This window comes from Bicyclus anynana, chromosome 23 (assembly GCF_947172395.1).
Source record: "Bicyclus anynana chromosome 23, ilBicAnyn1.1, whole genome shotgun sequence".
Lineage (NCBI taxonomy): Eukaryota > Metazoa > Arthropoda > Insecta > Lepidoptera > Nymphalidae > Bicyclus > Bicyclus anynana.
Window position 1 is genome coordinate 1,053,913 of NC_069105.1, and position 14,254 is coordinate 1,068,166.

The 14,254-nt window shown below is 35.4% G+C and overlaps 2 protein-coding genes across 3 annotated transcripts; one reads left to right on the top strand and one right to left on the bottom strand.

Annotated features, from left to right (window-relative positions):
• The first annotated feature begins 3 nt into the window (after positions 1-3).
• LOC112046959 (leukocyte receptor cluster member 8 homolog) lies at positions 4-14,016 on the top strand. Of its 2 annotated transcripts, none has more exons than XR_008252035.1 (3): positions 4-2,863; positions 3,584-11,750; positions 12,611-14,016. XR_008252035.1 is itself a non-coding variant. In XM_024083840.2 (3 exons), exons 1-3 carry the CDS (start codon positions 11,325-11,327, stop codon positions 13,226-13,228), a joined length of 954 nt encoding a protein of 317 aa, XP_023939608.1. In that variant the 5' UTR covers positions 11,043-11,324; the 3' UTR covers positions 13,229-14,016. The 2 variants fall into 2 exon arrangements, 1 of the variants encoding a protein (XP_023939608.1); XM_024083840.2 differs by lacking the exon at positions 4-2,863 and having other exon boundaries at positions 11,043-11,556; positions 11,647-11,750.
• Positions 11,545-13,772, bottom strand: LOC112046951 (uncharacterized). Its single transcript, XM_024083819.2, has 2 exons — positions 13,341-13,772; positions 11,545-12,577 (listed from the first exon to the last, which is right to left on the bottom strand). Exons 1-2 carry the CDS (start codon positions 13,770-13,772, stop codon positions 11,759-11,761), a joined length of 1,251 nt encoding a protein of 416 aa, XP_023939587.2. The 3' UTR covers positions 11,545-11,758.
• Positions 14,017-14,254: the final 238 nt, after the last annotated feature.

Below are 14,254 nucleotides of genomic sequence, written 5' to 3' on the forward strand. Positions count from 1 at the left end.
ACCGAGTTACATAATGACCCTGCTGATCAAATTCAACTAACATACGTCAATGACACTTGTTAGCTTGTCATAGAAAACCGATTCTATACTAATATTTAAAAAAAAGCTGAAGAGTTTGTTTGTTTGTTTGATTTAACGCGCTAATCTCAGGAACTACTGGTCCGATTTGAAAAATTCTTTCAGTGGTAGATAGCCCATTTATCGAGGAAGGCTATATATTATATTATCCCCGTATTCCTACGGGAACGGGAACCACGCGCGCGAGCGAGGTTTGTTTTCCTTGTGAACCATAATAATATAGTAATATCTCTGAATAGCGAATGTTCGTTCTAGAATGCAATAATTATATTGTGCACTAAAATAAATAAATCTGCAATGTTTTTTTTTTCAAACGATATATATTTATTTAAACGGGAGACTGTGATAGCTAGACCTGCGTCTAGTCTTCACAGTGTTAGTCCAAGATGACACAAGAAATCTCATTTTTAATGATATTATTTTTTGATGTGTTTAACATTAAGTTTTAATAAAAAAAAACTTGTGCAATAACAAGACAGCTTCAAACGGCCGATTAAATTAAATTATTTACTTTACTACTTGTATTAAAAATAAATGTTTCATTGTACTATTGTCTTTTATATTTAAGAAAAATATACAGGGTGCTCGAGAGTATTTCCCATAACTTCAAGATGTTGACAAGTCCACTAATAGGAGCCGAACTAACTAACTATTTTAAAATTTTAAAAATGCAAGGATAGATAAAAGCGTGTATTACATGAATAGTGGACTCTTCAACACCTTGAAGTTATGGGAAATACTTCCGAGCATCCTGTATAAACAGTCCTCTTATAATATGGGTGAAGTTCTTCCTAAAGTAAAGTAAATTAAAGTCTGGTCCAAGTGGGAGACTTCGGCCGTGGTTACCATCCTACCGGCAAAGGCGTACCGGCAAGCGATATAGCGTTCCGGTCAATACCGTCTTTACCATAAGGGCACACGGGCCCGTGCCCAGGGCCTCTATTCTCAGGGGGGCCCCGAAGGACCTACAATTTCTCTCACACATTTATTCTCAAAACATTTTTGTCGGACACATTACTTTTTTTCGCAAATTAGTAACCTTATAAGAAGGTATTTACGTGGCATATACACAGATACTGTGGGCATATACTACGCTATTATATCGATGACTGCGGCTATTCCTACTGTACAAATTAATAATATTTCTGAACGATGCGTTCAGAAATATTATATTCTACCTAATTTACTAAGAACACCATCTAGCGATCACTCACGCAATCACTCCGATTCCAAAGTCAAGCTGCACCGTCTAAACAAGGCCTATCATAAATGTCGCCATTGTCTATGGTAGGGGGAATCCCCGAATGATGTATTAAACTTTCAGTCTGTTATGAGTGAGTGGAGTTATTTTATTTCATTTAACATTTAAAATTGAGTAAGATAAACAAAAGTTTCGATTTGTTCGTTTGTCGTTCGTTTAAACATTTTATTATGTCGAAAAGAACATATTTAAGTGGTTCACAAAAAAGAAAAAAAATTATAGCTCAAAAAGAAATAACGGAAAAACTTCCAAAACTCACTTAATTTTTTACGGTGGAAGAAACAAATAAGCCGAGAGATTATTCATTCTCATCACCGCAAGACAAAAGTACCTCTGAATGTTACCAGGAAAAAGAGGTTACGTGTGACGAAAATGACAATCACACATCAGATGCTAAACCATCGACTTCAACTTACTGTGAATTAATAACTGCAAGCTTAGAGAATGTATCTGTGTCTCCTGACCCGGGTACTTACTGTGACGACATTTTACCGGAAAAAGTCCGTGATATTTGGATTCGAAAAGGGCCAGAGTTTTTCCAAAATATAAACAGTGACTTCTCCGAAACTTCTACTAGTTTTCCAGATTCAAATGGTAGAACAAAAACAAGATGCTTGACAAAAAATATTTTTATTCGTAAATTGACGAATGGTGAGTCTTTAGAAAGAAAATGGCTTCTTTATTCACCAGCAAAGAAATCTGTATACTGTTATTGCTGCCGTCTATTTAATACCACTACTGGTGCTGGACATAATTTAAGTTCTCCTAAGGGATATAAAGATTGGAAGTAAGTAAGTAACTTATTGATAGAGCATGAGAACAGTTTACAGCACAGGGAATTTATGATGAATTATGTTGCAAGAATGAAAACTAACTATTGGAATAAATAACTATTGAAATAATAGAGAAATTAACTATTGGAAGAATGTACTTAAGAGGATTGTAGCAGTAGTGAAATTTTTGGCTTCAAGAGGTCTTGCTTTTCGTGGTGATAATGAGACATTAGGATCGCAAAATAATGGGAATTATTTGGGATGCTTAGAACTGATTAGTGAGTTTGATCCTTTTCTTGCTGATCACATACAAAACTGCGGAAATCGTGGAAAAGGAAGTACATCATATTTATCGGCAAATATTTGTAATGAATTTATTAATTTAATGGGACAGCAAGTTTTGAAAACCATTGTCAATGAACTTAAAACAGCAAAGTACTACTCTATTAGCGTAGATTCTACACCAGATCTGTCCCACGTTGACCAACTGACTCTCATAGTTAGATACGTAAAAGACGGACAGCCTATTGAGAGATTTTTGCCTATGGATGAACATAATGCGCAATAAGGTGCGTTGGGGTAAGATCGGAGCTGGGGTAAGAACGTTGAAGTCAAATTTCCAACATATTCGGCTATATTTTTTAATGCTAGGCACATTACGCGTAACGTCTTTATGTTCCGCCCCGCCCCGCAGTGATCGCCAGTCGCTCCGGCAATAAGGACGTGTACTACGCGCTGTTAGAAAAAAAAGGTAAGTTTAACAAAATATTAGTCTGTCCGGTCTTTCACCTTCATTTATTTTCATTCGTAATTGCAATAATATAGCTTATTTTGGTATTATATTATTCAAGTCCTAGGTTTTAAGCAACGATAACTTGATAGAACTAATCCAGATATGTCTACTAGCTAAGTAGGCTGAAATCCAGTGTTCTCTTTCATGGGTAAAGTTCGGACAAAAATATCCGATCTCAACCCGTTTTGTAATTGGCAGTGGTTGTCAAACTTTTAATACACATGATTTTTATTTCAGTCTGAAATACTTAATTGAGCTCGTAATTGCTTAAATATGGGGTTTATGTAAGAAATATTAGTATTCTAAAACAAACTTACATAACTGTCACTAAGGTGTTAGAAGGCATTTTCACATTCAATGGTGCAGGCTGTTTTTCGGTTCGGGAAAAAAATTTTCATCATGAAATTAACATAAAAATAACGTTTTATTAGGATCTAGTACTATTTTAATGATAATGTTGTAATAAACACAAAATTCAGACAGTTGTTTTTTTTTTGTACTAAATATAGTAAGTTCGGTTTTTAGTCTGAGTATTGTCGCTTTCTTACTCCCTTGTTCAAATGTTTTGGACCATAATTACAAAAGTGCCAGATATACTTATTTGTATTAAAAAGTTTAAATTGTATTGGTTCTAAATTTAGTCACCTAGGCGTTTATTGCTTTAATGTATTTTTACAGCAGTAAGAGATGAAGAAGTCTTTGAACTTTTACAAAATTCTGATTATGAAGACGAAAATCAAGATCCTTTTGCAGTTGATGGGGATGACAGAAGTGATGACGATTATATATCCCTGGCAACCGTTCTGACATGTCACAAAGCGAAGCAAGTTCAGAAAGCAGCAATGAAGATGTACCTTCAAATCAAGTTGCTGAAAATATTGGAAGACGAGGGAGGGGAAGAGGACAATTACGACGCCGAGGTCGTGTACGTAGTGGTCGATCCTATTTTCGCAGGGGTCGTGTAAGAACCTCACAATCATCCACTGCAGGGAGAATGTCGCCGCCATCAAATAACTTGTCAGGATGGACCGAAGCAAGGTTTCCGCTTAACAAACCTATTTTAAGTGAACCTTCGTATATAAAACCTGATAGATCGAACTATACTATGATGGAGTATTTTATAAACTATTTTGACGATGATTTAATCAATTTGATAGTAGATAAAACAAATCAATCAGCTGTATACAGAACAGGCTTGCATAGGCTATCCCCTTACAAGAATGTGGGAAGCGAAGTGGAGGGTTCCGTTGGTAGCTGATAATATGTCACGTGACAGATTTTTTCTTCTAAGAAACAATCTGAAATTTGTTTTTGATTCTGACGTTTCTAATCAAAGCAAATCCATGGATAAACTCTGGAAGGTGCGACCATTACTGAACAGAATACTTCAAGCTTGTAATAAAGAAGTTAAAGAGCAGCACATCTCTATTGATGAAATGATGATCCCATTCACAGGTGCTTGCAATATGCGTCAATATTGCCCAGGAAAGCCACATCCTGTGGGTCTGAAAGCATACGTGTTAGCAAATCCAGATGGAACCGTGTGTGACTTAATTGTATATCAAGGCTCAACAACGTTCCCTGAGTATGATAACACAACTTTTAGTCAAGGTGAGAAAGCTGTTATAAAACTAACTGAAGCTCTTGTCCCAGGTCATTTGGTTTACTTTGACAGGTATTTTACAACTGTTAAACTTGTAACAGAATTAAAAGAGAGAGGAATTGAAAGCACAGGTACACTAATGAAAAATAGGATTCCTGCCGCTGCTCGCGAAGTTCTAGAATCCGATAATAGCTTAAAGCAAAAAGGACGTGGAGCTTGTCAAGTTCTTGTGAGAAATGACAACAAAATAGCCCTCACAAAGTGGCTTGATAACAAGCCCGTTATGATGTTGTCATCCATTTACACAAATGAGGACCCAGACTTCTGCAAAAGATATTCTAAGAAGGATAAAACGTATTTGTATGTTTGCAGACCAGACGTAATTAGAATGTACAACAGAAATATGGGTGGAGTAGATTTGGCAGACAGACTCGCTGTTTGTCCGTCAAGGTGCCGCACAAAAAAGTGGACAGTGAGATTCTTTTCTCACATGCTGGACCTGGCAATAAATAATGGCTGGATTCAGTATAAAAAAGATGAGGAACAGAAACGAACTCCAGCCAGGAACATTTTGCAGCTCAGATTTTTCAAGATGAAAATAGCAGAAGAACTAATTGAGACGAATACTGCTCCGTTGGAATTTTCGGACTCAAATAACGAATGTTCAGATAATGAGATTGGCGAAAAGCGACGCGGAAGATCTGCTTTTGTACCGATACCATCTAAGCTTCGTCGAATGCAAGGAGCAACGCATATGCCAGATTTTACTGAAAAGCAAATGCGATGTCGCTTCACTGGTTGTGCAATGAAATCCACTGCAAAGTGTTTGCCTTGTAATGTTCATTTGTGTCTTAACTCGAAAAGAAATTGCTTCAAAGCTTTTCATGAATGTCTGAATTAAATTAACAATTAGTGTGTTTTTAATAAATGAACTTTATTCCGAACGACTTTAATTATTTTTATCATTATAACCAACAAAACAATTTAATGGCTTCTTACAATAATCAATCTTTTATTTCAGCACAGTATTTATTAAAAACTATGATGGAAAACATATAAATAATAATAATTATAAACATTCTATGTATTTTTCACCATTAATACATGGGAAATTTACAGATATTTAAGGCAACTAATTTATGTAATTACAACCGAATGTCTTAAATTTAGAACAAAATTTTTTTGTATTTTTTTTACTTCTGTGGTATCATAATACACATACAAACCCACCCTGAAAACATCATAATGATTTGATAAGTGGTTACAAAGTTATTGGCATACTTTGGTCTGGGACGATGGGACTACATTTTTTTTGTCCTAAAATTAGGAAGTCGGGACGAAGTTCCAACTAGCTTTTTCCGTTTCAGGTCGCAGGAGGTTAATGGTATATTTTTCTCATTCATGGGTATTCATTCAATGACATTATTAGTAGTATACATAAAAACTCATTAAAAGCTTGTTATTTGATTTTTATTTGCAGTCTAATTTTTATCACTGTTTGATTTTTGTTACTTACAAAACATTTTTCTGGATGAGCGTAGTTTATTAAAAATTTATAATAAGAAAAAAATCTAATCTTGGCGTAAGCCATTATAGAATCATTTAAGCTACAACATTTTTTCAAACATTCATTTCTGGTTTTCAATTTGTGTTAAAAGCAAACTAGCAAGCTAAAAGCAACCATGTTAAAAGCAAATTTTTAAAACATGCGCCATTTAAAATAAATTACTTATTTACATCAATAATTCTCTTACAGATGCCTCGTAAATACACTCGAACTTCATCGCGGGCGAGTTCTTATACTAAAGAAGATCTGCAGTTAGCCATTAAAAAAATAAACAATATAGAACTCACCTATGCAGCAGCTTCAAAATTGTATGGCATACCTACATCCACACTTAGTGATAGAGTCTTAAAAAAAACAGCGGTAGTAAGTAATACCCTTGGCCGCCCGACAGCTATCCCAGTGGCATTAGAAACTAAACTGGCAAACTGTCTACGAACTCTGGAGAAGTGGGGGTGGGGGCTATCAAGAGAAGAAGTACTCGATGTAACACGGGATTTTATAAAAAGAAATAAAATACAAAGCCCCTTTAAAGATGACAGACCTGGACCGGACTGGTTTATTTCTTTTTGTAAACGCCACAATTTGTCTATAAAAAAGCCGCAACCTGTAGAATATCTTAAAAAAAAATGACAGATCCGTTCATCATTAACGAATATTTTACACTTCTCAAAAAGACGCTTCACGAGCTAAATCTTTTGGATCCAAAGCAAATCTGGAACCTAGATGAAACTTCGGTTTGTCTCGATCCCACAAAAACTAAAGTTGTAGGTGGCAAAGGGGAACCTTGTACACGAACAATATGTGGAAGTGCCAAAGAAAATATTACTGTGTTGACTACTGTAAATGCCGCCGGACAGAAATTAGACCCATTGATTGTATTTAAAGGCAAACATATGTACGAACAGTGGATGTTAAAAAATCCTGAAAAATATGATTTCAACCTTGCATACACAGCCAGTAAACGAGGCTGGATGGAAACCAGTATTTTTTATGATTACATGGCAAAAGTAATTATTCCTAATTTGGGTGAAGAAAGGCCCGTATTGCTGCTATATGATGGACATGCCAGTCATGTTGATGACAAAGTAGTAGCTTTAGCAGCAGAAAACAATATAACCATATTAAAGTTTCCAGCACACACATCACATCTATTACAACCACTGGACTTGGCTGTGTTCAAATCATTTAAAATGATTTGGATAAGAACCTCGTAAAATGGCAACGACAAAACGTTGGAATCAAATTGAGAAAACAAAGTTTTGCTCAAATGTTTGCTGAAGCCTGGCAGGAAACTAAACCGCAAGTAATACGAAATGGCTTTAAAAAAGGTGGCATTTACCCTTTTAATCCTGCTATTCTGCCAAAGGACAAATACGATCCATCAGCTTATGCGCGATGGCAAAAACACAAGGCTCTAGTGACTATTAAACAACCGAAATCTTTAACACTAATATGTGTACATAAAATTAACAAGATCATGTCGCATAATAGCTCTACATCTATCTCAAACAATAATATTGCTTACTCTGAAGAGTTGAAGTCACATACTACCAAAAATAGGGATCTACTGCTACAACCAACTTTCGAACAATTGCTTCTAGAAAAAGTTACGCAACATCCTCATAACTCAAAGAACAATATAGCTGTTAAGTTAAAACGAGTCGCTAAAGGCGCAGAAGTGATTACACAATCTTATCTAGAAAAGCAAAAAGAAATAGAATTAGCAGTGGAAAAAGAAATAAAGAAGACAACAAAACGGAAACTTAAAACAGCACTTCAATCAAAAAATCAAGTATTAGATTATATACCAGGACCATCTAGGATTCAAGATGAAAATTCAATAGCTAAAGAAACTGTAGCGAATGTATCGATATTGACTAAAGATAAGAACACGGACGGGCATATTTCTAAAAAAGGCAAGGGAATAGGGAAAAAAACTAGAAATGGCAAAGAAAACAATTTCAAAATTGACAAGAATGTTAAACAAAGGACAATCATGAAAACTAAAGAAATTCATAAATTAAATAATAAATCTGGCCAAAGGGCAACTACTAATACAGCTATTAAAAAGCGTAAAAGATCTTGCAGTGTAACAACAGTTGAAAGTATTCAAATGAGCGTACATAGTGATTCTGACCTATTAGACTGTGTAAGCGATATATTATCTGACTGTGATATATGGGCTGACTTCAATTTTTATGACGAAAACAAGACTGACCTAGAATTATCATCTAAAGAACAGCAAATTGAACAAATAGTTAAAGAAATACATGAAGTTGGTAATAATCAAGAGAGAAAAACAAGCCAAAGAGACGACAATACATGCGAAGAGAAATATGAGATAGAAGAAATTTTAGACATTCATACCAAAGAGATAAATATTCAGGCAAATGATTATAATAAAGTAACTATTTTATCATCTGTAAAAATCACACCAGAGAACCAAGCCTTCTACAAAATTTTACCCGAAAGTTTACAACTAAAGTCGATTGATAAAGAAACAGATTTGTCTACAACCCAAAAACAAAAAACAATCACAAAATACAAGCGCATCTAATATACCAAAGAAAAAAACAAAGAAAGTTAATTTTCCTATAAAGCCAACTACAAAAAAGGAAAGGGAATTCGGTGAAAACTTTTATAGCAACATTGATAAAGGAGATGATGTTAGCACAAAAAATTACGTTGAGGATTCGAAGACATACAATATCGGGGATACAGTCCTTGTTAGATATTTCAAACGTACTTGGATTTATTACGTTGGTATTATTGAAAGCAATGATATGGATTCAAACTCAAATATCTATAATATTACATTCTATAAAACTATTGTAAAGAAAAATAACTTGAAATTTGTTATTCCTAAGCGTAAGGATGAAGATTCTGTACCTGATTCTAATATAGTTAAGGTTATAGAACTACTGCAGATAAATGACGATCCTGTGGAGTACATCCTTATGAATAACGATGATGAGAATTTCTTTTAAATTGAAGAATATTAATTTCATATATATATATAGTAATTTCATACCATGTTTGTGATTTTAATATTTTATAATGTATGTATAATTGTTTCTAAAAAGTGAAAATGATTATTTTGTTAAAGATAATTTTTTAAAGAAGAAATATTATTTTGATTTTTATTTTTCTGAAGTCTAGATTAATATGTGTGACAACAGTCTAGAATCTAAACTGTTATCACATGCAATAAACTTAGTTTAATTAGAATAAAACTGTTTTAGTACAAATAATAATAAAGAACATTTGACTGAATTTAAAAATATATTTTAAATGTATTTCATATTCGTTTCATTATTTGAAGATTTCAGGTTCTAGAAAAATACGATGTTGTTTTCTATAACCTCAACCTTTAATTTCTTTGTAAACCTTAGTGTTTCGATTTTATATAAAGCTCTACCATACAAACAATGCGTACTTTATTTGTAGATAAATGCCACCTATGCCAGTAAGTGTGTAACTCAATCGTAAGAAAACCCTAAATTATATACAATCACATGAAAAAAACACGCTCAAATCACACAAGTCGTGATTTGTGAAGTCCTTACAATTTATTCCTAAGGATAAAAGCAAACTTTGGGAATCTCAATTTCTCTTAAATGTGTCATGTGGGGTAAGTTCGGACAGAAAATACCAAAAAATAAAGAATCGTTTGAAACATCAGGTTCATCATTGGTCAGAGCTACGACAATGCGTCAAATATGTCTGGAAAGTACTCTGGTGTTCAAGTCAAGAATAAAAGAAGTTTGCGAATTTGCGATTCCATGTGTGGCACATTCGCTAAATTTAGTGGGTGTTCAGGCTGTTGAGTGTGTTACTGAAGCAGTAACATTCTTTCAATTTGTACAAAAATTGTTTAATTTTTTTTCGGCTTCGACAAAACGATGGAAAATTTTGACAGAGCATTTAGGTGCAAATAGAGTCTTGAAGTCTCTTTCGGAAACTAGATGGTCTGCACGTGCTAATGCTATTAATGCTTTGCAAAATGGTTATTTAAATATTTCTGAAGCATTGTGTTCAATCGCAAGTGACATTAATCAACCAGGAGACACTAGAAAGGAAGCCTAGCAAAAAAAATGGAAAAATTTGAGACTGCTCTTCTAACTGAAATATGGAATGATCTTTTGGGAATTATGAATAAAACAAGTCTAAGTTTACAGAATAGCACTATGACCATGGACGTTGTAACGAAACTTTACGAGTCTCTGATCAGTTATGCCAATACCGCACGCGATAATTTTGATCAGTACGAAACGGCTGCTAAAGAAAAAAATCCATATGCTGACTACAAAGACACATTTGAAAGAAAAAGATTTCGCAGCACACGCATCACTTTTTTTGAAGGATCATCAGAGACGGCACAGTTGAGAGGCAAAGAAAAGTTTCGTGTAGATACTTTCATTCCCATAATTGACACATTAATTACTCATTTAAAAAAACGTTTTGCAGCATACCAAGAAATTGATAGTCGATTTGGTTTTCTTTGTCAGTTAACAATAATAGAATCTGATGAGTTGACCAAAAAATGCAAAGAATTTGCAAAATTTTATCATAAAGACATAAATGCAGATGAGTTCAAAACAGAATGTTTTCATTTAAGTCAATATTTAAAAAACATAGCAAAGCGATCGGCGGATTTAAATATCTCAACCTTACATAACTTAATAAAAGCAGATAAATTGGAAGAAACTTTTCCAAACGTAGAAATTGCTACAAGAATATTCCTTTGCTTGATGGTTACTAATTGCAGTGGAGAGCGGTCATTTTCGCAGCTTAAGAGAATAAAAAATGAATTGCGAACAACAATGTTACAAGAACGACTAAGTAATTTGTCAATTATGTGCGTTGAAAGTGATATCCTTCAAAACATTGACTTTAATGATATAATAGAAGATTTTGCTCAACAGAAATCCCGAAAGAAACCATTATCGTAATCAGAACCAAAAAACAGCAGCATTCGAATATCATTAATAGCCGCGTACTGACTGAGCGAGCAGCCTCGCGAGGCAGCCGCGCGAGGCAAATCCTCGGTCGGTCAAGACGCGCCTCGGCCGAGGCAAACGCACGCGCTGCCTCGCCCGAGCGTGCCGCGACCCGAGCCAAACGTTGTCGGTTTTTGTCCATGCTCAAAGGCGCCTCAGTACGTTTGCCGCGCGCACTCAAGACGGTCGTGTTTTGCCTCGCTTGTTCGACGAATACGGAATAGAGAACATAAGTATAATTATATTATCATGAATAGAGAACAGTGTCTCAAATTAATACATTTATATGGAGAATATAAACTACTTTGGGATGCGCAATGTCCTAATTATACCAACAGAGGACTAAGAGAAGATGCGTGGAATAACATAAATCGTGAAATGAACATTCCAATAATGGATTTAAAAAAAAAGATGGAGTCTTTGCTAGGATCCTATAGGAGGGAAAGGTCACGTGAAAAGAAAAGCCGTATCACAGGATCAGGTATGTTTATGTTTATTATTATGTTTTCGTACAGTCATTACATATTTATAGTCAGTCGTACAAATTTAATTAATTTATTATTTATTACAGGTCGTGGTGACATATATAAATCAAATTGGTACGCCTATGAAGCTTTCAGCTTCCTGGGCGATAGAAACCATCCAGGAAATACTCAAGATACTTTACCTGAAGACGTGAGTATTTACTGATAATTATTCTGCCAAGCAATTGCTCCATTTGTAATAAAATGTCTCCCTAAATGTGAACGTATTTCTTTTAAATCTGTTGGCCCTCGCCGTGGCATAGCTCGAATAGGTAGCATTGATGACATTTCTGTATCCTGCCGCCATCGCCCGGGTATTATTGTTCCTTCAGCTTCGACATCAAATGATCCCGGGGCAGTAAACCTTTGAGAGGCCTCTTGATCCCTTCGCAAGTAGTTATATAAGTATATAGTAGTTAACACGACTTTTGTAGCTTTTTCTGGTTCCAATAGTATGGGCTTCCTCAATACTCTGAACACAGAACTTAAAATGCCAAAAGCATTTTCCACAACTCTCCTTGCTCTGGACAGTCGGTAATTAAAGATCCTTTCCATTGAACCTCGATTTGGAGTACCTTCATAAGGTTTCATTGTGTACTCATCCAATGCAAATGCTTTATCGGCCAAAATAAAATACGGCACTGCAGTTTCATAAGGTATTTGTAAGATTTCTGGCGGAGGAATATTAAGTTCCCTTCTTTCAAGTTTTTTATATAAATTGGTATTTTTAAACACACCGCCATCTGATATACGACCTTTGCTACCAACATCTACATACAGGAATTTATAATTGGCGTCAACTAAAGCAAATAGGACTATACTGGGAAACAATTTGTAACAATCGAAATCATTGCCACTATTTATAGGCGATTGTAATATAACATGTTTCCCATCCATTGCTGCAATAGCATGCGGAAAATTCCATTTTGTCTCAAATTCTCTTGCTATAGTAAGCCACTCTTCTTCGGATGATGGTATCTGTAATTAAAATTATGATTTTTCACCCTACAGAATGCATGTCACAGTGAAATTCAAAATGATGGAAGTCAAAGTAAAACTCGAAATGATGGCAGTGAAAATGAAACTCAAAATAGTGGCAGTCAAAGTGAAACTCAAAATCAAGTCGGTAATGAAAATACAGTTAAAGAAACCAGAAATGAATATACGAGAGCAAAGAAGAGAACTAAAAGAACTGAGCCAAATGATTTAACTGATAATGCTATATCAGAAGCCTTAACACTATTACAACAGTGTGCAAGTGATAGTGCTGCTTCGGAAAAACATGACTCCTACGATGTTTATGGGCAATATGTCGCAAATGAGTTGCGAAAATATGACGCTTTTACTTTAGCACATGTAAAGCATGCTATAAATAAAATTATTTTCGAAGCGGACATGGGAGCATACCCATCATACACTGGTTATTATACTCAATCATACAGTGGGCTAAACAGTTCCAATAATACGTCTTGTCTTTCTTCCTCACCGATGCCTCCTCAATCACCGATGCCTCCTCAATCACAGATGCCTCCTACCTCACCGATGCCTCCTACCTCACCGATGCCTCCTACCCCACCGATCCCTCCTACCTCACCGATGCCCCCTCCGCCTCCTCATCCTCATTGTTAGATAAGTACTTGTTTAATTAAGCGTTTCATATTAATTGTCTTTTTGTCTATTTGTCATGTTGTAATAATTAATAAAAATGTACGAAAAATGGAATAAAATTATTTTATTTTACCTTAACATAATCCCTTAGCACATCGATTAACGCATCACAAACTTCATGAACGATTACTGATATTCTTTGTTTTGATATACGAAACAGATACTGCAAACTGGTATAAGAATCTCCCGTGGCCAAAAATCTTAACGTAACCAACAATCTTTCCCTTGCGGTTATTGCTTCTCGAAAATTTGTGTCCTTCTTGCTTATTTTGGCGTTTATAAGAGAGTACAGATGTTCAAATTCAATTTTATTCATTCTAGTGAAATTGCTTTCTGCGTCATCAAAGCACAGCTCTTCAAATATTCTGTTTCCAGCTTGAAATCTGTTTTTGTATAACGTTTTTATCCAAAAATGTTTAGATTTTTTTCTTTTCTTTTTTTGTACAAGTTGATGAATCAGTATAAAGGCAGTGGTGGCGATAGCCTTCCGAACGCACGGCCTCATGATAATCTTAATCTAAACTGAATATGCGCTACTCGCGCGTGGCTTCTGTTCGACTTGTGAGTAACTACTGAGCGTTCGAGTCTTTTGCTCAGCCTCGGTCTGGCTCGGCTTTGCCGCGCGCGGCAGTCTCATGTGTATTAAATTACAGAATGAGGCTGCCTCGCGCGGCAAACGTTGCGAGGCAAACGTCCGAGGCTGCCTCGCGAAGCTGCTCGCTCAGTCAGTACGCGGCCATTGACGTATTTATAACATCATACTGTATTTGATTTTCTATAATAAATGATTAAACTTATTTTTAAAATGTTAGTATAATTCGCGTTTTTTACTTTCCAAAAGGGCCTCTAATTCTGGTATGCCCAAGGGCCCCAGCTTAGTTTAAGACGGCGGTGGTTCCGGTACGATGTCGTGTAGAAACCGAAAGGGGTGTCGATTTTCATCCTATTCCTACCAAGTTAGCCCGCTTCCATCTTAAATTGCATCAT

Excerpts from the sequence above, each read along its gene's own strand:
- LOC112046959 (XM_024083840.2), top strand. The coding sequence starts at position 11,325 with ATGAATAGAGAACAGTGTCTCAAATTAATACATTTATATGGAGAATAT. Across the intron at positions 11,557-11,646 it reads AAGCCGTATCACAGGATCAG|GTCGTGGTGACATATATAAA; the intron begins GTATGTTTATGT and ends TATTTATTACAG. Across the intron at positions 11,751-12,610 it reads AAGATACTTTACCTGAAGAC|AATGCATGTCACAGTGAAAT; the intron begins GTGAGTATTTAC and ends TTCACCCTACAG.
- LOC112046951 (XM_024083819.2), bottom strand. The coding sequence starts at position 13,772 with ATGAGGCCGTGCGTTCGGAAGGCTATCGCCACCACTGCCTTTATACTG. Across the intron at positions 12,578-13,340 it reads TGCTAAGGGATTATGTTAAG|ATACCATCATCCGAAGAAGA; the intron begins GTAAAATAAAAT and ends TTTTAATTACAG.